Source organism: Oryctolagus cuniculus, chromosome 11 (genome assembly GCF_964237555.1).
Source record: "Oryctolagus cuniculus chromosome 11, mOryCun1.1, whole genome shotgun sequence".
Taxonomy (NCBI): Eukaryota; Metazoa; Chordata; class Mammalia; order Lagomorpha; family Leporidae; genus Oryctolagus; species Oryctolagus cuniculus.
The window spans coordinates 75,334,990-75,362,709 of NC_091442.1; the positions used below are offsets into that span (position 1 = coordinate 75,334,990).

At 35.1% G+C, this 27,720-nt stretch overlaps 1 protein-coding gene across 2 annotated transcripts in view; it reads left to right on the forward strand.

Moving 5' to 3' along the window:
• Positions 1 to 22,146, forward strand: part of TRHDE (thyrotropin releasing hormone degrading enzyme) — a 427,658-nt gene extending 405,512 nt beyond the window's left edge. For both annotated transcript variants that reach the window (XM_070051462.1, XM_051845675.2), the window contains 4 exons: positions 4,667 to 4,834; positions 5,187 to 5,327; positions 10,543 to 10,624; positions 15,413 to 22,146. In XM_070051462.1, the coding sequence (XP_069907563.1) occupies positions 4,667 to 4,834; positions 5,187 to 5,327; positions 10,543 to 10,624; positions 15,413 to 15,556 (535 nt within the window). In that variant the 3' untranslated portion in view covers positions 15,557 to 22,146. The remainder of the gene's footprint in view (positions 1 to 4,666; positions 4,835 to 5,186; positions 5,328 to 10,542; positions 10,625 to 15,412) is intronic.
• The last annotated feature ends 5,574 nt before the right edge of the window (positions 22,147 to 27,720 follow it).

Below are 27,720 nucleotides of genomic sequence, written 5' to 3' on the forward strand. Positions count from 1 at the left end.
TTCTCAAGACTTACAGCCTCCAGAAATGACAGAAATAAATTTCTGTCTATAAGCCACTTAGTTAATGGTATTTTATGATAGCAGTCCAAACCAAGACAGCCATTATTATTATTTAACTCAATTAAAAAATTCCTAAAAGATTTATGTCTTACCTTTCCAGATAATTTTTAACATATGCATCCCTAATATTTAGTTTTCAAGTATTTGCTGTTAGCAAAATAATTAAATTTCACTGAATGTGAAAATAAATCATTTTAAAAGGTTATATTGAACTTCTTTGCTTTCAAAACTGCTGTTTTACAAGTGAACTCTGTCATAATCTAAATCGAAATGGAAATGTAATAAAAACCACAGTGCATGTTACACAAAATATGCATAATTTTTGAAGTATTCTAACCTTTAAAGAAGATAAAGGCATTTCATTTTGGCTTCGAGTTTCCCCATTCATCCTATGCTGTTTTTCTCTATGTATGGTACACAATGGTATCCGCAAACAGTGCACTAGTTCCTTCCAGCTACAGCACAGATTACCTTCCCAGATGATAAAATTCTATTAAAAGATTTACTTCTGAGCTAGCATATAACAAGAAAATGACCATGGGGATATTCACAACTTCATAAACAATTTTCATGTTCACTAGGAGGGGCTCTCTCTCCCTGTAATCCTGATATTGAGTGTCTCTTAGGACTCATTTGTACTGTTCATAACTATGGGTTCTGTGGGTTTTTAGCTCATGCTTTCCAAACAAATGAGCTTTTTCATTTGTTCCTAATGACTTTGGTTTATACACAAAGTTCTTAAATTGTCCCCAGAGCAATCATTTTGCTAAAATATTATTAGAACATCTTTACAAATTTAGCAAGAAAAAAGGGGTTTCATTAACAATGGAAATCATTGGGAATTGAGGGCTCTTGGCATATTCAGTGCTTAGCAATCTTGTTTTATTTTCAGTGATGAGTAGAAATGATCTTGTGAACTGTACATTGATTGTTTATCTGGTAGATGGCTAAGGAAGATGAGGAGTTGATGGGGTGAGTAGAAATGCTAGGAAAATCATAGCAATTTTCTTTGGCTAGTCAGTTTTGTCTTTGTTCTCCAAGGAGTTGTATGAACATATGCAATTGCACTGCCTGTTGTTCACTAATAGATGTATTCCTTTCCTGAGATTTGGGGAGTCTGCAACTAAGACTGAGGATTAGTTTTCAATGGATCATCAACGATCTTGAGATTATATATGTAGACATATATATGCTTTGAGTTTCACAGTAACAAAGTTGATACATCCACGATGCAAGAAACCTGAAGTTTCTTATAAAGCATATCCAAATTATGCAGTATTTCTCATTTCGCAGCTGAAGATACAAACGTAGACCTTACACCTATAATAGACAGCTTTTTCTACAAGACCTCCACTGGTCTGGATAACTTGTGTTAGACTTCCTTGGAGCAGTCTCTAGTTTTTTCCTAAAAGTTTATTGCTGGATGCCCTTTCAAGATTTCTCCTTTGTTCTTGATGTGACCAGTTTGCTATACAGAAGGTCATTAAAGACACAGCTAACCTATGTCCTTTTCAATCATGTAGAATTTTAACAAGTATAACTACAAGCTGGTGAGCAGAATGGTCACTTGGAAATCCAGTCTTAGCGATATTAAGTATATCTCAAAGTTGACTGATTAAACTCTGAATTTAAAAAATAGAGATAGGTATTTTAGCATTGCAGTTAAGACATTACTTGGGATGTTCCTATCCCATAACTGAGTGCCTGAGTTTGAATCCCAGCTCTGCTTCTGATCCAGCTATCGGATCAGCTACACCTACCTTGGAAGGCAGCAGGTAATGGCTAAAGTGCCTGGGTCTCTGCCACCCACATGAGAAACCTGAATTGAGTTCCATGCTCCAGGTTTTGACCTGCCCAGCACTGGCTGTTGTGGGGATTTGGAGATTGAACCAATGGATAGAATATCTCTGTTTATTTCCCTGGATCTTCTTTCTTCCCACAGCCATTGATTCAACAATGGTTCAGGGACAACTTCCCTCTGTGAGAAATCCAGAAACTATTGAAAGGCTTCTAAAAACAAGCTCATCAAGGCCAGTAGAGACATTTGAGACATACCTTCATCAGAATCTCTATCACCTGGCTCATTGTTATATGACAGGAAGAGAATCCCTAACTCCAAGCATCTTCAAGAGAAGATAATAGGTTGGGTCATGCATCCAGCCTCCAACTTTTCTGAGATGGATTCCCAGAAAAGTAGCTTCTGTCTTGCATGTTCTGGAGCTGTGAAGGATCCGGAACAGTTGAACGACCTGAGTGATAAGGGAGATGGCAGCTGTTATCATTGTAGATTCTCCTCTAGTTCATCACGGAGTGAATGAGTAAGAAACCCTAGTTATCAGCTGCCTCCTAGAAAGGCAAAAATTTCACTCACACTTAGGTACCCCAGCACCTCTGGAATAACCCGGAGAAATAGTATATGCCTTGCCAATCCTGGAGCTCTGATAGGTCAGCCATAGTTTAGCCATGTGGGAGAGGGAAGAGAAGACAACATTTGGACTAGTAGATGCCACAGGTTTTCTCTACTGCTCAGCACAGAGTAAATGGGAGGAAAACATCCCAGCTCTTGGTTTCCCCTCTCAGAGGAAGATGATCTGGGCATTCAGGGCTCCCACTTCTCTAGGGTTGCCCAAAGAGCTAGCTTCTGACTCTCCACTCTCAGGGTTCTCATGAGTCTGGTGTGGTCTAGCCAGCTAGGGGAAGAACAGAGACAGTTCCTTGGACTGCTGAATACTACAACTGTGCAAAACCCACAGCCATGAGTATCTTTGTCTACTTGATGAAGTCCCTTGAGGTTTCTTCACTCTTTTTCATTCTTTTGAACTTTTTCTTCTCTAGATGAATAATTTCCAATGTTGTTATGTTTGAGTTTGCTGATCCTTCTGCATGATCTGGTATCCTGTTAAAACCCCTGCAGTAAAATTTGCAGTTCAATTGTTGTGTTGTTCAGCTCCATAATCTGTTTGCTGTTTTAGATATTTTCTATCTCTTGGTTGAAATTCTCAATTTACTCTTGCATTGTTCTCCTGATTCTAGTGAGCTTCTTCTCTGTTTTGAATTCTCTATAGCCCTATTTTATTAGGGTAAATTTCTGGAGATTTGTCTTATTTCTTTGCATGAATCAGATTTGACTGTGTTGAGATCTGCACATCAGACACTTTTCCCTGTTCACAGGCTGGCTTTGCATAGAAGACCTCCCCTACCCCTGCTCCCACCAATTAGCCTGTCCAAAGACTGGAGGCTTCTATTAACCTTTCCCCTTACAACCAAAAAGCTGAATTATGTTTTTAAATTTTTCTTTTAGAATCTTTACTTAGTATATACTAAATTGATCTTTGGTATATAAAGATAATTGAAAATAAATCTTGATGTGAATGGGATGGGAGAGGGAGCGGGAGATGGGAAGGTTGCAGGTTGGGGGGAGGTTATGGGGAGAAAAAGCCACTGTAATTCAAAAGCTGTACTTTGGAAATTTATATTTATTAAATAAAAGTTAAAAAAACACATATGAAAGGTTTATTGTAAAATAAAAGTCATAATTCATTAAAAATTATTCTTTTAGAGAAGAATTTCTAGAAGTCAGTAAATATAAAATATATACTAAAGCAAAGTAATAATATTTAATAAAAAAAATCACAATGGCAGTATAACTATGAAAAATTATAATTTGGGCTAAGTTTTGGTTAGCAGTTAAGATGCCAGTTAACACACCTACAAAATCCATATTTGAATTCCTGGATTTCAAGTTCCAACCCCACTCATTCCAAGCTTCTACCAGTGTGCACTCTGGAAGTCAGCAGGTGAGTCTCAAGTAGTTGGATCTTTGCCACCACATGTGAGGCTTGGATTGAGTTTCATCGTGGCCACTCTAGGCATTTGGGTAGTGAACCAGTGGAAGACAGCCCTTTTTGTGTTGTTTATCTTTGTCTCTCTCTACCTCTGAACTAACTAAATAAATAATTGAAACAGAAAATGTATAATTTATGAATAGCCAAGCCTAATCCACTAACAGTTTACATAGTCATGTTTTAGTATATTTAATAGTTAAGTGTATGGAAAAACTATTCCTACATTCTCATAATTTCCTACTTATGTTTTATTACCTATTTATTATCTCTATTTATAGTCTTCTAGGTTCCACAATTTGAAGGATTTTGAGAAAATTCCTTTTAGAGAAAGTTATTCCAAAAAGTTAGAAAATATTTCTGTTTTATCCAAATTAGTTACTATCTTTAACCATTGTTTTCTTGTCATTTCTGAGTATAAATTATGAAAACAAAATATTTGGATAATGAGTGTATTAATGTTGAAAATACAAAGTATCTTGTTTCTAATTGCTTTTTTGAATATTTAATGTCCCTGTGTTTGTTAAATATAATTCTAGTAGAATCATAAATTATATTCAAAACTATCTCATTTTCAATAAAAGCATTGTTTATTCATTCAGTCACAAATATTTTTGAGCACAATCATTACATAATGTCATTCTCTTTCTGGCAAAATGTAATTAACAAAATCATCTTTCTAAGAACTTGAGACAGTATCTGTCTCTAACTCAAGTCTATGAAGCTTTTAATTAACAGAAAACCACCATGGATTACTTCTTTAGAATACCGCTAAATGTTAGAGACATCGTCTACTGTACAGGAGTGTCACTACTGGATGAGGATGTCTGGGAATTCATATGGATGAAATTCCACTCCACCACAGCAGTTTCAGAGAAGAAAATATTATTGGAAGCCTTAACTTGCAGTGATGACAGAAATTTGTTAAATAGGTCGGTCAATTATTTTTTAAATTAGCTTTTGTTATGGAAGTATTTTCTGTTAATCAAACAACTCTGAAGTTTCTCTTATTTCCTTGGATATTAGTTTGTTACTCTAAAATGTTCATGATAAAGAATTTTAAAGGAGAGTCTGTCTCAGCAAACCAAAATTGTGATTTCTATATCTAGAAGTTTTTTTAGAGTTTAATTAATAATTAATTAAAGTACTATTAATTTGATGATTGTCCCTTTTATAAACAATAATTTGTTCTAATGTGATAAACTAGATCATGTAATTTTTGCAAATCTATAAAAATGTTTAAATTATTGGTCTAAAAATTTCTCTACATTTCTGTCCTTGTAGACTTCTCAATCTATCACTGAATTCTGAGGTGGTATTAGATCAAGATGCAATTGATGTCATAATTCATGTAGCTCGAAATCCACATGGCCGAGACCTTGCCTGGAAGTTTTTCAGAGATAAATGGAAGATACTAAATACCAGGTAAAAACAAGAATTTAATCATCCATATTTTAGTAAATTAAATCAGACATATGAAAAATAGAGGCCCTTGTGTCAGGGCTACTGTCAAACAATAGGATTAGATTTAAAAATAGTCACTCTAGATGGTTGTTGCCACTCCTGTGAAACTCAGATTTTTGTAACTTTTTAACATTATTTATTTATTAAAGGATGATATGAGAGATTAATTATATGTGGAAATGTGAGAAAGGCACAAAGTTTAGCAGAGCCAAAACTTGAAAATGCATCAAACTGTCCACAGTAGAAGAAACCATGTCATGAAAGTCCTGTGTCCTAAATGTTATGAGTATAGAAAAAATAAAGCATAAAAGAGATACAGTGGTATTCTAATAAGAAATATCAATTAGTTCTGTAGAACATTTTTCCCCAGAGGTTTATTTATTTATTTGAAAACAAAGTTACAGAAAGAACGGGAGAGGGGGAGGAAGAAGGGGGTGGGGGGAGAGAGAGAGAGAGAGAGAGAGAGAAGGAGAAAGAAAGAGAAATCTTCCATCCACTGGTTCATTCCAAAAATGACTTCAACAGTAGGGTCTGGGCCAGACTGAAGCCAGGAAGCAGGAACTTCATCTGGTCTCCCATGTGGGTGGCAAGGGCCAAAATTGGGCCTCCTTCCTCTTCTTCCCTTAGGCCACTAGCAGGGAGCTCAATCATAGGTGCAGTAGCTGGTATGTGAACTGCACCCATGTGGGATGCTGGCGTCGTGGGCGGCAGCTTTCACTCACTACACTACAGTGCTGGCCCCTGTAGAATTTAATTTTTTTAAATATAAATATCAAAAAATATCTGAAATAAAACTGTGATGGAAAGAAGAAACATTAACCATGTGAATCATTGTATGAGTCCAGTGGCACAGAATTCATTACTGGGATATCTTGTTTCATGGTGAAAATTCTTCTTCCCCAATTTCAGAAAATATTTTATTATGTATTTAATATATTATAATACATGCTAATTTATTAATCTGGTAATCTTTATGGGATTCTATAATTAAATTTATTATGGAGCAAATTGATGTTGCATGTTCTTCCCAAACATAAATGTGTCAAGACAGTAAGCAGATCTACAGTCTCGTCTGTAGAAAACTGATGTATAAACTATTATATGTAAGCACAGATTTATCAGTTGCCCTGGTAAAATGAGTTCATTTCAAATGGATAGGCCATATTAAGACATACTTCTAACTACATGTATTTCAGGAAGCACTGATATTCCAACAAGGCACGTTAACCTTTTTTTTTTCATATTTTCAGTTCAGAATTTACAGTGATTTGAAGATTAGAATTTATTCTTCTGTCGTACATATTATAGAATGAATAGTCAGATACTTAGGATGGAATTAATACATGCAAGCACTTCACTGTAAAGAATACACAGAATTTCTTTAAAGGGTGACTTTGAAGGGTTACACATATATTAGGCATATGTAGTTTATTCCATACCAAAAATATTTGGTTCCTGGCATCCTTGTTTTGCTTCAGAATCCATGATTTCTATTTAAAAGATAGAAATACTGAGATTTCAATGTGTCTGCAAATAAAATAGTGTTCATCTCGACACTACGTTAAATAAAGTAGTGTTCGTCTTAAGTCATAGAGTGTCTTTCTCATCTGATCCTATTCCTGTCAATCTTTGAATTTTGGAGTTCATGAGGACTCTCTCCAAGATGCTCTTTTCTTCACAGGCTGCAGGTTCTTCCTCATTTTAGTTGTCATCTACTCTCAGACTCTCAGTCACTCCCATATTGTTTCTCTAACTCTCTGGAGTCACTTAACCTTCACCTGATCATATAGGATAATTTGAGGTCCCTGGTGAAGTATGCTGTCAAAGCTCAATCTATCATTATCCCTTTGTCTTCCTTTTATCAATAAATCTTTTAGCCATCCAGGCATTACTCAAGCCAGATACCTGGAAGTCTACATAGGCTTCTCCCTTTCTTTTGCCATTTATAAGAGTTAGGCTTGAGTCTTGTTAATATGGTGGGAATGGGAGAGGGAAGAGATGTATAATTTGGGACATGCTCAGGCTGACTTGCCCCAAGTGGTGGAGTTGGAAGCATACCAGTGGATTCCAATTCAATCCCATCGAGGTGGCATGTACCAATGCCATCTCACTGTTCCAGGTGATCAGTTTCAGTTCACAGTTGGTCATGGTGAAGGGACTGGGAGTCAAAGGGAGCACATAGACAAGTCTAGTACCTGCTAACGCTAACTGATGGAGTAAATAAAGGGGAGAGTGATCCAACATGGGAAGTGAGATACTCAGCAGACTCATAGAATGGCAGATGTCCTAAATAGCACTCTGGCCTCAGAATCAGCCCTAAAGGCATTCGGAGCTGGCTGAAAAGCTCATGAGAGTATTTCAGGCATGGAAAGCCAAGACACTCTGGCAAAAGATCTCTGCGAGTGAGATCCCAGTGGAAAGAACAGGACTTCAAAGAAGGAGGTACCTTTCTCTGAAGGGAGGAGAGAACCTCCACTTTGACTATGACCTTGTCTAAACAAGATAAGAGTCGGAGAACTCAGAGGGCTTCCATAGCCTTGGAAACTCATGACTGGAGCATAGGGAGATTACTGATGCCATAGACAGGAGTGTCAATTGGTAAAGTCAACAACAGGAGTCACTGTGCACTTACTCCTCATGTAGGATCTCTATCCTTAATGTGCTGTACATTGAGATTTAATGCTATAACGAGTACTCAAACAATATATTTCACTTTGTGTTTCTATGGGGGTGCAAACTGTTGAAATCCTTACTTAATGCATACTAAACTGATCCTCTGTAAAAAAAAAAAAAAAAAAAGAAAAGAAAAGAAATTATCAATTCCCAACTTGACTCTCACTGGGATTAAACATGACAATAGGTCTGCTCTGATTTCATCATCATTTTAAAAAATCATCTATTATTTTTCACTTTATGTTTCTGTGTGGGAGCAAACTGTTGAAATCCATACTTAATGTATACTAAGCTGATCTTCTGTATATTAAGATAATCGAAAATGAATCTTGATGTGAATGGAAGGGGAGAGGGAGTGGGAAAGGGGAGGGTTGTGGGTGGGAGGGACGGTATTGGGGGGAAGCCATTGTAATCCATAAGTCGTACTTTGGAAATTTATATGCATTAAATGAAAGTTTAAAAAAAAATATAACAATTCCTAGATGTTTAATTTTTCCACTGTTTTCTTACCCTCACTTCCTAAGTGTGAGTTCTTCTCTTTTGACCTTACTCTTATAATAGCCTCCATCTCCTGGCTCTGCAGTTGTCTTCATTAGTATTCATTCACAACGGCCCCTCCCTTTGTCCCAAAAATCTTTCTGAAAAGCAAAAGTGATATTTCTCTGCTGTAAAACTCTCAATAGTCCTGTGCAGTACTTAAAATCTAAGCCTCTTAACGTGCCCTCAGCATAGCTTTGAGTCTTTTGATCTTCTATCCCTAGCCTCACAATTTTTCCCCCTTGATACTGAGCTGCTTGTAATTGTTGGCATCTGCCATACTGTTTCATACCTCCTTGCCCTTATTTATGTTGGTCCTCTGCCTAAAATTACTTTCTTCCCTGTTCATAACTACTCCATTGAGATTCCTTCATCTCCCAGAAGCCAGTCCCCAAACCCCAAAACTAAAGCCACCTTCTCTAAGCACTACTTATAATTTTATCAGCAGTCCTATAGCCACATTAAGTACAAATTCTCTGTATACACGTCCAGTTCTTAGATAACGTAATACTTCAGGAAAGAGATTGTGTCCTATTCATGTTCACATGGTGGTCAGCATAAATAAAAGCAGTAGTCAGTCTCTTAGAGAAAGCTTACTTTTTCCCTAGAACATTGGCTGTTTCTTTAGCCACATATTGATTTTATTACAATTAAATACCTATTTGTCCGCACTCACTTAGCTTACTTTATTTCATGGAGCAATTCAATATTAAATTCAGAGCAGTTCATGGTGGTCACCCAGTTTGGTTCCCTCTTTTACAGATGAGAAAACTAAGTTCTTCAGAAGCTAAATTAAGACCCTACAAGTTAGGACAGCATTAAAAAACCTCTTCTAACAGCGCTGTTCTTTTGCTTCCAAAATCCCATAGTCTTTACTTTTTCGTCTGCTTATGCTGGTTTGAAGAGTATGATAGCCTATGGTAAGCATCCTTAGATAATAGAGACAATTGGTAAAAGAAGAACTCTCCAACTCACTGACCCAGTGGTTCCTTGCCTTGGATTCTGAGTCTAGTAAAATTGTGTCTGTGATACAAAGAATGTACAATTCAAATGCACAGTTAGATATTGTAATATTTATATTTTAAAAGAGCTAGTATTTTGGGGAACATTTTTGCAAAGTTTGGTTTGCTTTTTAAGAGTGAAATCAGGGGCTGGCTCTGTGGCACAGCGGGTTAAAGCCCCAGCCTGTAGTGCAGGAATCCCATATGGGCTCTGGTTCAAGTCCCAGCTGCGGCTGCTGCACTTCTGATCCAGCTACCTGCTCATGCACCTGGGAAAACAGTGGAAGATTTCCTAAGTGCTCGGGCCCCTGCACCCATGTGGGAGACAAAGAAGAAGCTCCTGGCTTCTGATCAGCTTAGCTCCAACTGTTGCAGCCATTTGGGGAATGAACCAGCAGATGGAAGACCTCTCTCTCTCTCTTTCTGCCTCTACCGCTCTCTGTGACTCTTCAAAATAAATAAAATAAATCTTTTTTTTTTTTTAAAAAAAAGAATGAAATCAAAGAACATCAACATCACCCATGACTGACCAGACCCAGGAATCTGGGACATGACTATTGTGCTCAGCTTGGTCCTGAGTCCATCTTCTCTTTGTTGTGATCCTTTTCCTGTACAGTGAAACAAGGCTGCTTTATAGATGAGCATTGCTCCTCAGGCCTTGGTGTGGAAATATAAAAGTGATTCCTAAATCCAATTTTAGAGTACCCCCATTTTGAGAAAATTCACCACAGTGTAGACTTCTCTGAAGTACCATGGGACAAATCAGGTGGGATCTGCTGATATTGTACAGCCTTACCTCTGTGCACCTCCTTGATTCTACAGAAAAGACCTTGTATGCTCAGAGATGCAGCAATCTTTGACACATTGATCAGATGCAACCTGTGAGAGAGAGTCTAAAAAATCTTTATAGTAAGATTTCTTAAATTACTATCTATATTGATGTGAACTTTTTTTTCTCTTTTGAGGTATGGAGAAGCATTATTTATGAATTCTAAACTGATCAGTGGAGTTACAGAATTTCTTAATACTGAGGGTGAGCTCAAAGAGGTAAATATTTCAAGATGAGTACTTATTCTTTTATTTTTTAAACACATGAAATTATATTTTATTTCTACCATTTCTTTCCAGCATACACCCATTCCTTGTATACACACACACACACACACAAGTACAAAATATGTAATTCACTATTTGCCAGGTATATCTGATATAATAAGCATTGAATAACTACAAAACATGTTTGAATGTAATGATGTTCAAACCTGGAGATGAAAAATTCTAGATAGAAATGTATGAAACAGTCATCTATCTAGATGATTCTGTCAACCCAGTTTTGGATCCACTAAATAACAAAACAATTACATTGATGATTCAGTATTTGAATAAAGAACTAAGGAATAGACCATGAGTTTCACTGCTTTGTGGGCAGTTGTCCTAGTCAGACAATGGGTGACTAGACATGGTAATAAGGCTTTCTGTTATCCACTCTGTTAAATGGAATAAATTCATTTGTCTGCAAAGGAGCTTATATGGCAATACACATTGAAGTTAATAGTTTATTTTAAAACTCTGTGTACTGCAATTAAAAAATAAGTTTCATTAATGAAAACAAACATTTTTAATGGTCTACTATCCATGTTGTAAAATGTTTAAAATTTCCTTTTTTCTGTGGTTTATTTCTCTGGAACTTTATAAAGTTCCAGATCAAATCATTTTTTGATGTTGTTGTTGTTTTTAACCATTATATCTATAATAGAGATTTGAAATGGAGAGGGGTATGTAGATAGGAAAAAGGAACAAAATATAGATTCTTTTGATTGGTTACGAAGAGTTGGCATCACCCATTTATCACCCTTTCATCTGCTGTTCTGTCCATCATAAATTGTAGCTAATATTTAGCACTGAGAATCATGGCACTTTCAGTTTTCACTGACAGAGTGCTTGATGCTGCAACCCAGAACTAATCGCAGTGACCAGCATTCTCCTAGAAGCACCCACGCTTGTACCTTGCTTAATATCTTCTAATACTTCCCAGCTTCCTGGGATCATTTCCCATGACTAACTTGGATTCTTTCATACCGTGTAAGCTAAGTCTCTGATTGTAATGATTTGAATTCTGTTTTTATCCCTGCCATGTGTGTTCCCAACCCTGAAGGATTTAGTTTTGAAAGCCCAAGAATATTTTTTACTATATTCATGTTTTTAATACAAGAAACTAAATGCAAAGAATGTTTTCATACCCATAGGAAGCAGAAAGAACAGTTAAATTAATGATTGCTTCCAATGTTCTCTATATTTAAATGCAGTATGTTTAGTGGCATGATTTTATATTCAACAATATGAGAGTGTAGTCATTTAAGTGAACACACAGTTAAAGCTTTCTCTCCCTTTTCCTGTCCCTTTTTCTCTTTTGTGTTCCTTTCTTCTCCCCTTTTATCTTTTATCCCCTCTCCTTCCCACCTCCTCCTACCCCTTGTCCTTTCTTCCTCTCTCTCCCTTTCCTCCAGCTGTCTTTTTATGTTGTCCTTGGTTTGGAAATACACAGGCCCTTGAAAAAATTCATTTAAAAGGACATACTGATCATTTTACATATGTCACTTACATATTTAAGTTTTTATATGTCATCAAATTACCATTTTAGATGTTACAATGGGTTCCTATCATGAACGGTGTAATTTCAAAACTGCAACTAAATTGTGGCTTTTATTCCATTATCTACAAAGCAGCTAACTTCACAATGCAGCCTCTCAGTGGAATGAGTGATGAATCCCTTCACTACAGATTCCTCGCTCTTTCTAGTTTATCAGCTGCTGCCTGAGGCTTTTTCATACTTTTGTCATCTAATTGTTGTCTGTAGGACTGGGGAACACTATTTTTGGGTAAGGTGAGGGGGTTATTGTATTGAAAATAACACCCACTCCCTTCATTAATGAGAAAGGGCTGAAGACAGTCTAGTCACATTCTCCCACAGTCCCTGGGCTTCATAAGTAGAAAACCAATTGCTCCCTTTGGATAGGGCATACTCTTATTTCTGAGTTTGTGGATCAAAGGAATCAGCATCTTTATGAATTCTGAGAACTTATTTGAGATTTTAATGATCCTCATTGGCTTTAAAGGCATTCACTAGAGAAACTCACCCTGTTCCATGGGCCCATCCCCCAAATTACATTCTAGAGTTCCTGAAACTGGACTTTTTTTAATTGCACGAGATCAGCCATTTGAACAATATTTATCTGTGAGTGAATCCATTATTTCTTTAATTTTCAATCCTGGAGCCACTTGCCATTTTTTCCACACAAATGTTATGCACCTATTTTCCCTGTTTCTTGAACCCACTACACAACACAATTGAGGAGGAGCATAGATCCTATGCATCACTGGCACCCCTATTTACACTGTTTAATGTTGGATATATAAACCTTATAAAGGGCAATAGCTAATTCTATTCATTAATGTATTTACTGAGTATATTATATTTTACCATTTTACTCTAATAAGAAGTAGTGATATTGGGGTCTAGAACACCCTGAAATAATGTGTTTTTTTTTAATTCCACTTTTTTAATAGAGAAACTAACAAAAATGCCTGACAGGTTTGTGCTAAGATTTGAAAGCACAAATAATATTGACATCTTACTAAAAATTATTTTATATAAGTCTCAAATTTGCACCATTTTAAAATAAAAACTTGCAAATGGCATACATTTTAGGAAACACAATTTAAAAAGATCTACCAAGCAGCAGAAAGCCTACCAAAGAGCTAACAAAATAACCAAAATAACCACAAGGCACTGTGGCCATGCCCTAGGGCGGGGTGGCTGCTTTCCTCTCCTGTTTGCTCTGTTGTGGAGGAATACAGGCTATAAGCTCAATATACGGAACTGCGAAAGTGGACCAAATGTGTTCTGATGAATAAATGACTCTAGTTGCATTCAGGGAGTCACCTCGGGCTCCCTGTACTCATGAGGGACATACTTAGTGCATTTAAATCGTGATTTAAGAAATGAATCTCTCAAGACCTATTAGTTAAATTTCCTATTGAGTGTGCTCTTACAGGATGATATGATCTACCATCCTTGTGTCACTAACACATTCATATTCAAATCCATAGTTTTCCTTTAAAGAGGACATTAGAGTTGTATTCATGTGTTCAGGCTATTTTGTTGGCTCATCAATGGTGGAGAGCATTTGCCAGAGTTAAATTTGCCGTGCCACTTACTGCTCTCTCATGTATTCAGTGGCTGCCTAGGGAGAAAAACATAAAGATGTAGAACATATTTTAAGAACAATAGTGTATATTTTTCCTGATTTATATGTAATATGTTACTACTACAACTATAATGCCGTATTTTTAAATAAATTAAACCACAAAATTCAAAACGGATCAAAATGTAATATTGGTTGCTCTATGGGTAAAGACAGAATATAATACAATGTATTACATGTTAATCAGGTAAAGTTCAAACTGTGAATTCAAATGATTCAACTACTCCCATTAGACTTCTCATTTACGTGTATATAAATGCTATATATGTAAGTGTCTGTGGCACAGTGCCTGAAATATTAGATATCCCATAAATTCTAAGCCTTTCCCTGTTCCTTTTTCCTTCATATATGTAAATTTTTTCAAATGTTAAAACAGCTTTAACAACATCACCAATAATCTTTGATATGCATCGGATTTTTTAGGTTTGTTATAAAAGCACAGTGGTCCTGTGTAGGACACAGCTCTGAGATAGGATACCAACGCTACAGAGCACAGAGCTTTATAGAAAAGTAGGGTTAAACTTTGACAAAAATCCCATCAATATCAGGTAATCAAATAACTCTGCGATAAGCTATCAATGAACTAATTTCTAAATTAATTCCAGAAAGTATATTTACTTGTAGTTTAAACACCCTCTGCACCTCATTTCTCCCTGCTCCTGAGTCAGTCTTGATGTACAGTGTTTCCTTTCTGGCATGTCCTCCATGTGGTGCCCACCATGTGGTGACTCACACCCCACACTAATTATACCACGCAAACTGTCTCTGTTGCAAGCTGATTTTTCACATTTGTCTATTAGCATCTCAATTGCTGGTTGGTTGCCAGTTTCTTAAGACATATCAAACAGAAAGAGAAACTGTTAGTATTTAACCTTGAAATAAAATCCTTGAGTATTCCCAGAGTATGTGAACTCTAAATAAAATCTTTTATCAATAAAAATATGACAAAGCATCTTACAACCATAACTTAAATGTTCAAAATTCTGTATCTCAATGAGACTATATTTCTGTTTCATTTTTTCTCAAGCAAGTCACCTAGGTGAATGCAGTGTCATTAGTCATCCAGTTTTCACAGCACCATTTCTTTCTCTCCTACCCAATAACTTGTGGCAATCCCTTGACATCAAGGATAATGTCACTTCCTATCCTGTGCATTTAGAAGAGATAGAGTAACTTTCTATCTACAAATGAAAAATAAATATTCACTCTCCTATTCAGTATTGAATGCTGTTTTATGCATTGCTTATACCTTATAGTTATCACTAGTTTTTGCTACAATATCATCAACCTATTTTAAAAAGACAAAAATGTTTGTTTTAATACATACTCATGACCAAGAAGTTGAATTTGGAGCTATTCACATTGTGATGTCCAACCTTCCCTTTCAAGACCCAAACCAATTACATCAAACCTGTTACAATTCATTTCATTTCATAACCAAATTTGTTGCATAATATTATATATAAAACATCTGCACTGATTGTAGCCCTTTATTTCAAATAGATTCTTGTTTATACATATTAGACATTTTTAACATGCACATTTACCATTTTAAAATTTGTATTTCCAGCTAAAGAACTTCATGAAGAGTTATGATGGGGTAGCTGCTGTTTCTTTCTCACGAGCTGTGGAAACCGTGGAAGCCAATGTGCGCTGGAAAACTCTTTATCAAGATGAGCTTTTCCAATGGTTAGGAAAAGCTCTAAGACACTAGTATGTGTCTCTTATAAACAACAACTCAACTTGGAATTTTTTGAGACAACCTGATTTATGTTGAACTAGAAAAATGTGCTCTGTGGAAATGGCCAGATTTTTAGTGTTAATGGATGGGAGGATTTTATTTTTATTTTATTTTTTGTTTTGGGATATTTTTTCTTTATTTCATTCATTCTGTTTTGTTTCTCTACTGGGTGTTCTGTTCTAAAGAAACTCTTACAAGTGAAACTAGCCATGGTTGCTTCAGCTGTACATTTCTTTCTGTACAGGACCAAATACGATAGTGGTGCATGTCTATATTGCAGTCAGTTTGGAAAAAAATATTCATAATATGCTGTGCATGGATGTGTGGTCTTACCTGTGTTCAAGCATGCTTATTTAAAATGTCCAATGTTGTATGTAAATCTGTGTTACATCTAGGATGGGCATTATGCAAAGCACAAAAATTATCTATGACAATCAGTGTTGCAATGAAAGAAAATCTAACAAAAGGGAGATACATTCTTAGTCCTGGACAATGACAGAGGTAAAGAAACCCTTTAAGTGATCGGTGTCACTTATTTCAGCACTTGGATTGTAAGGCAATGATTACTGTGTTGCTAACTCAATTTCTTTGAGTTAAAGCTATATAGGCATATAGATAGTGTAAACATATGTGTATGTACATAGGGAAGCCCCATATGTATATAGTATGTTGTACACTGCACATGTGCAAAGAATATCTTCAGATCAAAGAAAATTTATCTCTTTTTATAAACTTAAAGACACTTGGAAAAGGTGTAAAAGAATTTATCTCAACATTATTCTTTCTATTTATTAACTAAATTTCTCAACTGTCAAGATTTTTCATCTACTTTCTGATCAATGGTCTATTCTGCTATATGAAGATGAGTTGAGACAAAATATATGTATAAACTAACCACACTTCTAATTGTCTGAAGTGGCTGCCTCTCATAGATTCTGTCATCATTTTGGTCAAACTTATGATGGCATAAAACTATTGTGCAAACTTCTATTTATCAGTGCTGACAAAGTTTTTTATTTTCTATCTTGTTTTTCTATCTTGTTTGTTTTCCCATTTTGTGTTCAGTGATCCAGAGATTTAAAATTTCTCTGTGTATTGTTATTTGTCTGTGTCCATTAAGCAACCATACCTCAAGTAGGTCTGTTAGCATTTGTGACCTTTTATGCTAGTTGTGTCATCCCTTAGGATGAAAAGTTACTTTTCTTCTGTCCAAAGTCTTTGTTCTAGCATTGACAACTCTGTTCTACCTGGGAATTTTGAAAGGAATGTTCATGGCTGTGTGTTATGTAACACAAGTATTTTTTCCATGGTATTCTCACCCAGTAGGCCAGTTCTCCATGCATTACATAGATGTTTCAAAATTAATATTTTATGTTTAGCATTATAAAATATGAATACAATTATTGTACATAACCCAAATGTTTGTGGACAACTTTCTATGTTCTTGAGGTTTTATGATCCCTAAAAGCAGAACTAATCATTTCAAATACATGTGTTCTAATAGTCAATGAATACTAAAACACAACAACAACAAACTAGACACTTTAGAAAATGGAACAATAATGGAATTTAAGTTTATTGAAAAGAAGAGCAATTTCCTAACCCACGGAATAACTACCACCTGAAATTGAATTTTATCAATTAAGCAATTATTATCTATTACTCATTTGTAACTTTTGTAGCACAACCTTGCATTAAAATGAATTTTAAATATCCTAAGTGGAAATATCAAGGCATGTAATGCTTAGTGTAAAATCTAAATGTTGGTAATCCAAAGTGATGAAATGCAATTCCTGTGCATCACATTTATGAAATCTTTAAGGGATAAGTTATGATACATCACAATAATAAGCATCACACTGCCATGTAGGTCTGAAACATGCATTATATCACCACTGAATTCATGTAATAGAGGAGACTAAAAAATAGAAATATCTGTCTTCTTTGTCGTGAACTACTGAAAATTTTTAGTAGTTGAGGCGTTTTTCTGACAAATCATCCTTTTGCAGATATTAGTTAAAAGGGCTTTTGTAGTTCTTTTTCCCTCCTTACTGTTAATAATCATAATATTTTTCAGTATTTTAGTGGCCTTGAGCAATTGTATAGCTATAATATCAAATCCTATGTGTATACTTATGTGGAATGTTCAATACCTCATCGAATATTGTTCAACAATATAGTGGTATCAATGACATTGAGGTGGCATTTTTGTTCTACATATTTTCAATAATTTATCCTTTTCAATGATGAAATTATATTGGGCTTTAACATTTTTAGTTTAAATAACTAATATTTTCAAAATAAAATAATGATATCTCTTGGAAAATTCTGTAAAATATAGTTATAAAATTCTATTTTCTATTGAGAGTTTTTATCTTTTCTTTCTTCTTTGCTTAACAAATCACATATATGCATGAAATAACAAATTGTTTAACATGTCTGACATCTAATATTGAAAATGTACCAGGGCAATATATGTACAACAGCAAAATTTGGTTTCAGTTAGAAAGGACGAAATTATTTATCACACTATATATTAAATAATCTCAAATGACTTGTAAATAAGATTCCCCATTTTTACATATTTTATTTCTTAAAATATTCGTTTAAGGTTTTGAAGTTGTAAAAATATACAATCTCAGATTTTAAAGCTGGTATCTATAATGATAGGTCCATTCCTGAGTTTCAATAACAGGTATTTTATCTGGGCCTTAAATTCACTTTGGTTTATATTATTTCTGGAATACTTGTAGCATAATACTGAGTTTTTATAGCAGAATATTTTACAAGTATTAGAACTTTAATGTCTTACAAAGCTTTTTGATTATGCCATGTATTTATAAAATGCATTTTATTTTCAAAGAACTTTTCACATTCCACTTTATTTGACTCTTCAAAAAAAACATGATAAATTTTATTAGTCCTGATGTTCTGAAGAGGAAACTGAGACTCAGAGTAGCAATATCAACTATTTAAAATCATATAGTTATTTGGGGAACAGATAAAGTCATTTAAATCTCTCAACACAAAGTTCCTACAACTGAAATATAAACACGTGTTTAAAATAACTTCTTTCCATTGCATTAGTTGGAGGTTTTTCAATTCTGGACCAGTATCCAAATGCATAATTAAATTATTTTCTACTATGCTATAATTACATTACTTTTAAAATCTGTGTATCTAATTTTCATGTTGCCCAACAACTGAATGACAAAGTTTATCGACATCAATTTTTTCAGTATAACTACTCAAAAAATGGAACAAATAATTTAGTTCATTGATTATAATTTCCATTTTGTGAATTTATAGAATATTGTTTAAATATAACCTTAAAATCAATAATTTGCTTTGCTTGCCACATAAATTTTTCTAACAAATTTATCTATAACATGATCAAAACACAGATAAAATGGTGCCCATTTAAATCAGTTTAAATAATATTTAGTAAAATACTTATAAGTGTGTACAAAGTGGTGAATAAATACTTTTTGAGGAACTATAATCCTGGATTAGATGCAAAAAAGGTATTAATAAAGAAGTATATTATAATACATTTATTTAAAAATCTGTCAATTAAAATTTCAAGGAATTCTCTTCTATGATGTTGGAGAGGCTAAAATACCACAGTTATTCTCTCCTGAGTACTTGCAAGTGGTGAGCATATATATGTATTAAAGTAACAGAAGCACATAGAATGAGAAATTAGGATTTCCACACCTACTGTTTCCCTTTATCAGAGATCAGGGGTGAATTATCATTGACACTACTCATTATATATTGACATGATTCAATTTAATTAAAGCAATATTCTTTGAACACTTTTATTGAACAAGGGACTTAGTGAGACAAAGGAAAGAAGAGATGAATGAGACCTAAAGGAACTCACGTCCCAGTAAATGAAGAAAAAAGTGAAAAGAAAAGAAATAATGATCCAATCAGAAGAAGGGCACCATGAAAATAATCACAGAAGATGAAGTAAATCCTTTTTAAGTGTAGGTATTATTATCTGATGATTTTTGTACAGCAATCTAATTTTAAAACTGATTTCATAGCACCTGTGTTTCACAGACATCTGAAACATTTTGAAATGATAAATAAATATTGTTTGTATTAAATAACATGTAAATTGGGATAGTATTTATCCTTAAAATTATTTAAGCAATTTAATAATATCAGCAATTTGTAAGATGCTTAATCCACTTATGAAAAAGTAACTCAAGTTTTCTAAAATGGTTTAGCTTGTTTTATGTATATTTATAATGTGTTAAAGTTGTCATATATTCTTTAAGGCAGATTCAACAATATTTATCCTGGGCAATAATTTATTTCATCAAATTAGTGGATGTCAAGTTGAGTGCAAAAATGTTCTTGAAAATTATTCTAGAATTTCAAGCTTTAATTATATAAAAATAGCCTTCTGTTCAATCTATTTGAATTAAAAAGTTTATTTTTAATATTTTGTGTAATGTGGTATAGAACAGGAAAAGTTTAATACACATGTACTTTCATAGCTTTTTTCAGTTAGATTGTTTGAAATTTTATTTTAAAGTTTATATAGGGGAAGTTTTTAACTGTCTCAATGTTTTTTAAAGTAATTGTTGAAAAGGTAGATTTTAATGTTAAGTATAATGCATATATTATGGAATGAATTTTATTTTTAAGATAAGTAGTTCACAAACTGGCCCTACTACTAGCAAACGGTATGATTTTTCACAAATTTTGAAGAGTTCACTATATGGCTTTTTTAAATATTTAATACTATAAGGATAGTAATTTGAAGTTATCTATCTTGTGGATATTTCCTAGTTCATGTACTAACACATTGAGAAAAATGACAATCATTCTTCATTTTATTCTGAGTTAAATGTTTGGGTCGTATTAAATTTTAAATGAGTTAGGATATAGGAAAGTGAAAATATTTGGTTGTCTACTAAATGCCAGACACTTGTTGAATATTATCTCACTTAACAATATGGTGAAATGTCAATAGTTTTAATTTACCAATGAATAAATGAGGCTAAGAGTTCCTATCAGTTTTCATAATTAAGTGGTTGTATAAGCTGGCATTCAAAACTCTGCAAATCTAAGTCATTCTGGTTTACCACCTCTCATTTCTTAACAAGGTTACTTTGCACATTCTATAAAAAACTTTTCATCAAAATGTTTTACATTAGTGTGTTGTGTAGTGGATTTTAAGCTATTATAGCTAATTAGCAAATATTCCAGCCAATGAGCCATGAAAAATCAGTGAAAAGAGAGGGTGGATTGCAAAGCTCTTTACAGGAGACCACAAAGATGAGGTTAAACCGGTGTCTCTGCATGTGGAGGAAATGTGTAAGTCTACCGGACTTTCCTTTCGCCTAGCAATGAGGTTGGAGAAGTATTTCTCTCTTTCTCCTTAGAACTATAGATGGACTGCAACTGCTTGATTTACTAGAAGTTACATTTTCAATGAGCCTGCTGTGCGTAGCTATAGTCTAAGATAACTGCTTTGACTTGCCTCCACACAGGTCAACCTGCTTCTAATGGCACACATTTTTCTTATGTCATGTAAGTAAATGAAAGAGTGAAACGTTTTGTAGAAAATATGGCAGTGGAGTTAAGAACATCTGCCTAGAATGTGCAGTGCATTTATTTTCTAAGTTAATCTTTCGGTAGCTGTCCTCTTAACCTGTGCTGGGTTCACAGTATTTCATGCTTTTGTCCATAATTGTGTTCCCACCTTCACATAAGCTTATGACCTACTGGGTGAGAAATTCATTAGGTTTTTTTTTTTTGTTATTTTCATTTAAAATAGGTTAATTAACCGTCATTTCTCTAGTTCAAAACATTCTTTAAATGAATTTCTCCTCAAATGTTGTGTTCTGCCATTTAAAATATTATATAATGGTAATCTCATATTATCCTTTTAATAGTTACCTCTTTAGTACCATATATGAACATATTTGCCATTTTTGTTGCTATATTTTAACCTCTTTGCATTTTTCTAATCTTTGAAAATAGATTAAGGCTATAAAACTAAAAGAGATTAGGACTTGGAATTCACTCATTGTCTGGTTACTTGAATAGTAGCAGAAATTTTGCTTTTGAGGTTTCATACTTGCTTTCTGGACACCACTGAATTTATCAGGTACTCATTTAAGCTCAGTAAATGGGCCGTTCCTAATGAACATAACTTTACTCAGTAACAAAGAGTATTTTCTTAGTCATTCTCCAAATGAACAGACATTTAAAATATGCCAAATGCAAGCACTTTTTTTTTTCCTTTTTACTATTTCATGATTTGGGAATTAAAATGTAGCTGTTTTAGTAAATACAAGTTACTAAAGCATTTACCAAATAAATAATCTTATGTTAGTTTGGCAGATAAATGTTTTTTATCATATGCTTTTAAAATTACTCAGTAAAAATTGGATCAATATGTATTCAACATGGAATTTTTATTCCATTCTGACCAAGCACTAACAAAATGGGTTTTTCTAAGTGAAAAAATTTCTCTTCTGTATTTTAAGCAGAAAAAAAATTGAATTTTCCTCTGCTAATAAAATTTTGTACAGTAATGTGTAATTCATCACTGTCTTAATTTTCTGATATGTGCAGATAAGGCTAAGATAAATAATACCTCTGCTCTTTTATTATGCTTTTGTTTTTACTTGAGAATCCATTTTAAAAATTCTGAGTATATATACTGCTGATGGCCATGAATAGAGGAAGAAAGAATTGCTCTCTTCGACATGGACTTCTTTCAAAAAAATACACATATTGAAGCTAAAGAAGTATGTATTTGTGCTATATTGTAAAAAGAAAAAAAAAATCTGATTCAGTCTCCTTTCTGATTATAGGCCTTAAGAATAAATGAAATGATCTGTACTTTGGTAAAATGATTTCACCTGAAATGAATTTCAGATTGCTTTTTAATAGGCTTTCTGCATTCGACATACTGTCAGAATCCCTGAATTTCAAGAACAGCTTTCAATAATGAGACTATAAAATATATATGATCATGACAACATAAGTAGTACTCAAATATATTCTCCAATGCCACTGGATTTTCTTCTTTCTAAGAATAGGTCAGAGAACATTAGAACTTGACTCCACATAGCCACTCATTTGAGCCTTACACAATACATATTATGTAAAATTATACACACATGTATAATGCATGTGTGTATATATATATATATGTATAAAGAGTTTTCAAAAAGTTCACAAAAAGACTGCATGGACCTCAGAAAGTTTTGCACAAAGACAAACATTGTCATTTCATTTTCACAAAATTTTTTGAAAGTCTCTCATATATATTACATATATGTTATATATACACATCATTTATTTCACTATCCAAATGATAATTGTGCTGCAGAACAATCATGTAAGTCAGAGAATGAGCATTGAAAAATATATACTAAGGGAGTCAAGCATGAGTAGCTCTTTACCTGGAGAGCCTGACTAGTGATCCTTAAATTATATCAGTGTGATAGCAAAGAGCTTCTCTAAGGATCCCAAGCAAGCTGGTTGAGAAGCAGAGTCTACCCAGCCCCCAGCTCCATGCCATGTGGTCTTCTTTATTTTTAGTATATTGCAGGTGACTGTTCGAAGTGATCCATCTAGACTACATGTTAAGAAACACGCACCATGGGGCTGGCGCTGTGGCTCACTTGGTTAATATTCCGCCTGCAGCACCGGCATCCCATATGGGCGCCGAGTTCTAGTCCTGATTGCTCCTCTTCCAGTCCAGCTCTCTGCTGTGGCCTGGGAGGGCAGTGTAGGATGGCCCAAGTGCTTGGGCACCTGTGCCTGCATGGGAGACCAGGAGGAAGCACCTGGCTCCTGGTTTTGGATTGGTGTAGCTCCAGCCATAGTGGCCATTTAGGGGGTGAACCAATGGAAGGAAGACCTTTCTCTCTGTCTCTCTCACTGTCTAACTCTATCTGTAAAAAAACCAAACAATCAAACAAATGAAACATGCACCAGGTACAGTGGTTCTCTCCCAATCAACTCACCCAACTAGCTTTCAAAACACACTGATGCTAAAACCATAATCTTACATCAATTAAAGAACTTGTAGGGGCAGTGAGGGGACAGATGCCAGCATCACCACTTTTTTAAGCCTCCCAGATTATTCCAATATAGAGTCAGGGTTAAAAACCACTAGGTAAAGCCGGCGCCGTGGCTCAATAGGCTAATCCTCCACCTTGCGGCGCCGGCACACCGGGTTCTAGTCCCGGTCGGGGCGCCGGATTCTGTCCCGGTTGCCCCTCTTCCAGGCCAGCTCTCTGCTATGGCCAGGGAGTGCAGTGGAGGATGGCCCAGGTGCTTGGGCCCTGCACCCCATGGGAGACCAGGAAAAGCACCTGGCTCCTGGCTCCTGCCATCGGATCAGCGCGGTGCGCCGGCTGCAGCGGCGGCCATTGGAGGGTGAACCAACGGCAAAGGAAGACCTTTCTCTCTGTCTCTCTCTCTCACTGTCCACTCTGCCTGTAAAAAAAAAAAAAAAAAAAAAAAAAAAAAAAAAAAAAAAAAAAAAAAAAAACCACTAGGTAGAAGGTACCAAATTGAATATGATGTCATTTAAGCACCAATTACAGAATGCTATCCAAAAAGATATCCAAACAGTTCCTAATGTTGTTTGACACTCTTCACCAACTACAGAAGTCAAAAATTTGTCCTCATTGGGCTTAATGGTGAAAAGCAAAGAAGACGTTGAACAACTGAATTTACTTCCATGGCAGTGCTGCCACAGTGCAAAGCCAAGGGAGGTTCGGGTTCATCCATGTTGGTGCATCATCTTCCCTCTCTTCTGTCTCACATTCTCCTGTCGCTCACTTGGTCTCATGACATTTCTTCTACAGTTTTATATGACTGTACATATGTGTGATTACATCCATGTCTACTATCAACACTAACAATTTTTCAGCTTTTATTTTCTTTTGAAATGGAAGAGAATACCCATTAGAAGGGCTTTCCATTAAATGATGGCACCATACTCAACACAATTTCTTGTTCATTTTGCAAACTCTAGAAATTGGAGATCAGACATGACAACATATCACCAGAAACTAGTGTTATACACCATTGTCATCTGAGATGCTGTTCCTTCTGCTAGTTCTTCTCCATTGTTTGTACTTTATGCTCCCTTTTTCTATGACCTGTCAGCTGAGCACTGAGCCTTTTTCAGCAACAGACACTGTGTTTTTCACTTGACATTGCAGAAAGAATAGTCAAAGTTTTGAGCTCTTTCTATATCACTGTGCATAATAGAAAGTGACATGTGTTCCTGGGATTGTCAGACAAGACCCAAAGGGCATCTGGATACATTAAAACTGCTTGGCTGTGCTCTTGAGTCCACTGGTTTGTCGATCCTTCAGTTCTGTCTTCCCAAGGACTTAAAATTTACTTCCCTTTCCTAAAATCTCTAGTTAATTAGACATTTCAGAATACAAACTAAGCCTATTCTTTTTTCCATAAAAAGGGAAATATAAATATTGTCACATCTAGAATATTTTAGCAAGCTGTTGGAGAGTGAATCATATAATTGGATAACTTTTGAGCCTTATCTGACCCAAAAAAGCCTAATCTTTCTCTTTTCATCTCATCTTCCACTGTATATGTTGTTGTCTATGTAGGATTTAGTATTGAACCCATTTTCATACTGAATGGAAGTTTTGCTGTAGAGTAGGCACTTCCAAGTTAGTGGTTGTTTATTTTTAAAGTATATTTATTTATAGAGAACAGATTTCAAGTATTTCATATATACAGTTTTTTTTTAAGATTTCTTTATTTATTTGAAAGCTGGAGGTACAAATAGGCAGAGGCAGAGAGAAAGAGAGTTCTTCCATCCACTGGTTCACACCCCAGATGCCGCAATGGCTGGAGCTGCACTGAGCCGAAGCCAGGAGCAGGTATCAGGAGCTCCTTCTGGGTCTCCCACATGACTTCTGGGGCCAAAGGACTTGGGCCATCTTCCAGTGCGTTCCCAGGCCATAGCAGAGAGCTGGATCAGAAGTGGAGAAGCCAGGTCTCGAACCAGCGCCCGTATGAAACGGTGGCCTTAGCCGCTACACCACAGTGCTGGCCCCAATATATACAGTTTCAAGAACATAGAGATACCTCCCACACTTCTCCCTACCCTCCCTTCTCCTTCCTTTCTTATTTTTCTTTTAATTTTGCAATGACATGCTTTATTTATCATGACAAACCTAATCCTCTACTAAATAAAGCATTCAACAAGTAGAAAGTAGAAAGGCCATAGTTCCTCAGGAGTATAGACAAAGGCTATAAACAATAATCAAATCTCATGATGTCAATTTCACCCATATACAGTTTTTGTTCTCTGTATGTTAGCTAGCACAACTCAGTAGCACTTATTAAGTTATCAGAGTTCTTTTGCTGACTAGCTTCACTGAGACATTTATGACAAATTCAGCTCTAGCCTAAAACTCCAACTGCCTGCTGGGTAAAGAGAAAGAAGGAAATGCTTAATGAGCACAGATCTATGTAGAAGTCCTAAAGCTAAATCTTAACAGAAGTGGCTCCATTCCAATATTACTAGGTAGACATACATCAAAATTTAGAGCAAAAAATGAATGAGAAGGGAAGTTCACAATATTAAAGATGGAGGTGGCCTTTAGCAGATAGAATATGCAGATATACCAGTGCATAACAGACTCCAGGCAGTTCAATTACATCACAAATCTACACTTCAAAATGAGCATACTTCAAAATGTTCATGGAAAAAAACTAAAAATAAGTTTATATTGACGCAAAATGTTTTTGGAATTTGCATAGGTGTATCATAATTATATTTTTAATAAACTTTTTGATGACCCATCATATTTTATGGTCAGCAGTAACTCTGGTGCTTACTTTATCTAAATATCTTCCAGTGATATTTGAGTGAAATAACTGAATGAAATAAATGGAATGTTTCAGATGCTATGCACAAGTTCAAAGAAAAAGTATTAATTTTACTCTTGTTCAATTGGCTTATAAAGAGCCTGAGCTGCTGATGCTTATGAGGTACGTGTGTGTGTCTGTGTGTGTGTGTTGTTTTGGTAAAAAGTAGAAGGAGGGAAGAAGGAAGAGTAAGGAAAAGTTAAGGACAGATAATACAACTTTCTAAGAAATAGACAAAGAACCCATCCATTGGTTCACTCCCAGGGCTGGGCTGCACAGAAACCACATTGGTGGCAGAAACCCAGTTAGAGGTATCACCACTGCCTTTCAGGGTCTGCATGCGCAGGAGGCTGGTGTCAGGAGCTGGTGCCGGGTACTCCCACGAGGGGCCGAGTATCCTCACCAGCATTTTAACTGCTAGGCTAAAATGTACCTCAAACACAACTTTTAACAAAGCATATTTTCACATGGAAAAAATTTAAACTCTCATGTTATACATTAAAATAGTTTTAAATCTTTTAGAATTTGTATTATTCACCAAATTTGCTTAATTTGCTATTTTGAGAATTCTCATCCTCTTGTATCTGAGATATTACCAGTGATTTAGAGAAGAGTTTTAAAGTGCAATATTATTTTTGGTTCAATAGACAGTGTCATGAGTTTCTAGAACTGTCAAATAAGATTCAGTAGCTATCTAGGTACATAGAAACTAGATGTCCTTTTGAGTTGAAAAGGAAATATCAGAACTTGACTTTGAATAAATGAAGCTGAAAAAAATCAAGTTGTCCTTTCTGGTTAGTAACAAAACAGGGTTGCTGAAGTTAGAGGTGACACGTGACCATATGCTTGTTCTATCACAAACATGTTTTAAAATAGGGTCCCCAAATGTTAAATTTCTCATCACTTTCAATTTCTTAGATTAACTTGAGTGAAATCAAATGCTTTGCCTGAACCTTGTGCACAAATACTTCATTTGCAGTAACTATAAATGCTTACCTTACCTACTGTTGGATTTATCACTTGATACATTTGATTTTGTAATATAGACTGCATAGGTTGGCCAAATTGCAAGAACTGAGTAAAGTATCACTTTGCCCCAGGTCCTGTACTTCTAGCAATGCCTAAATTTGCAATTTTCTTATTAACTTAACCCTCATAGATCTTAAACTCAATTAAAGGGCCAAAATATAGACTTTTAAACCAAATTGCAGTTAAATATTGCCTGTTGTTTTACAACCAAA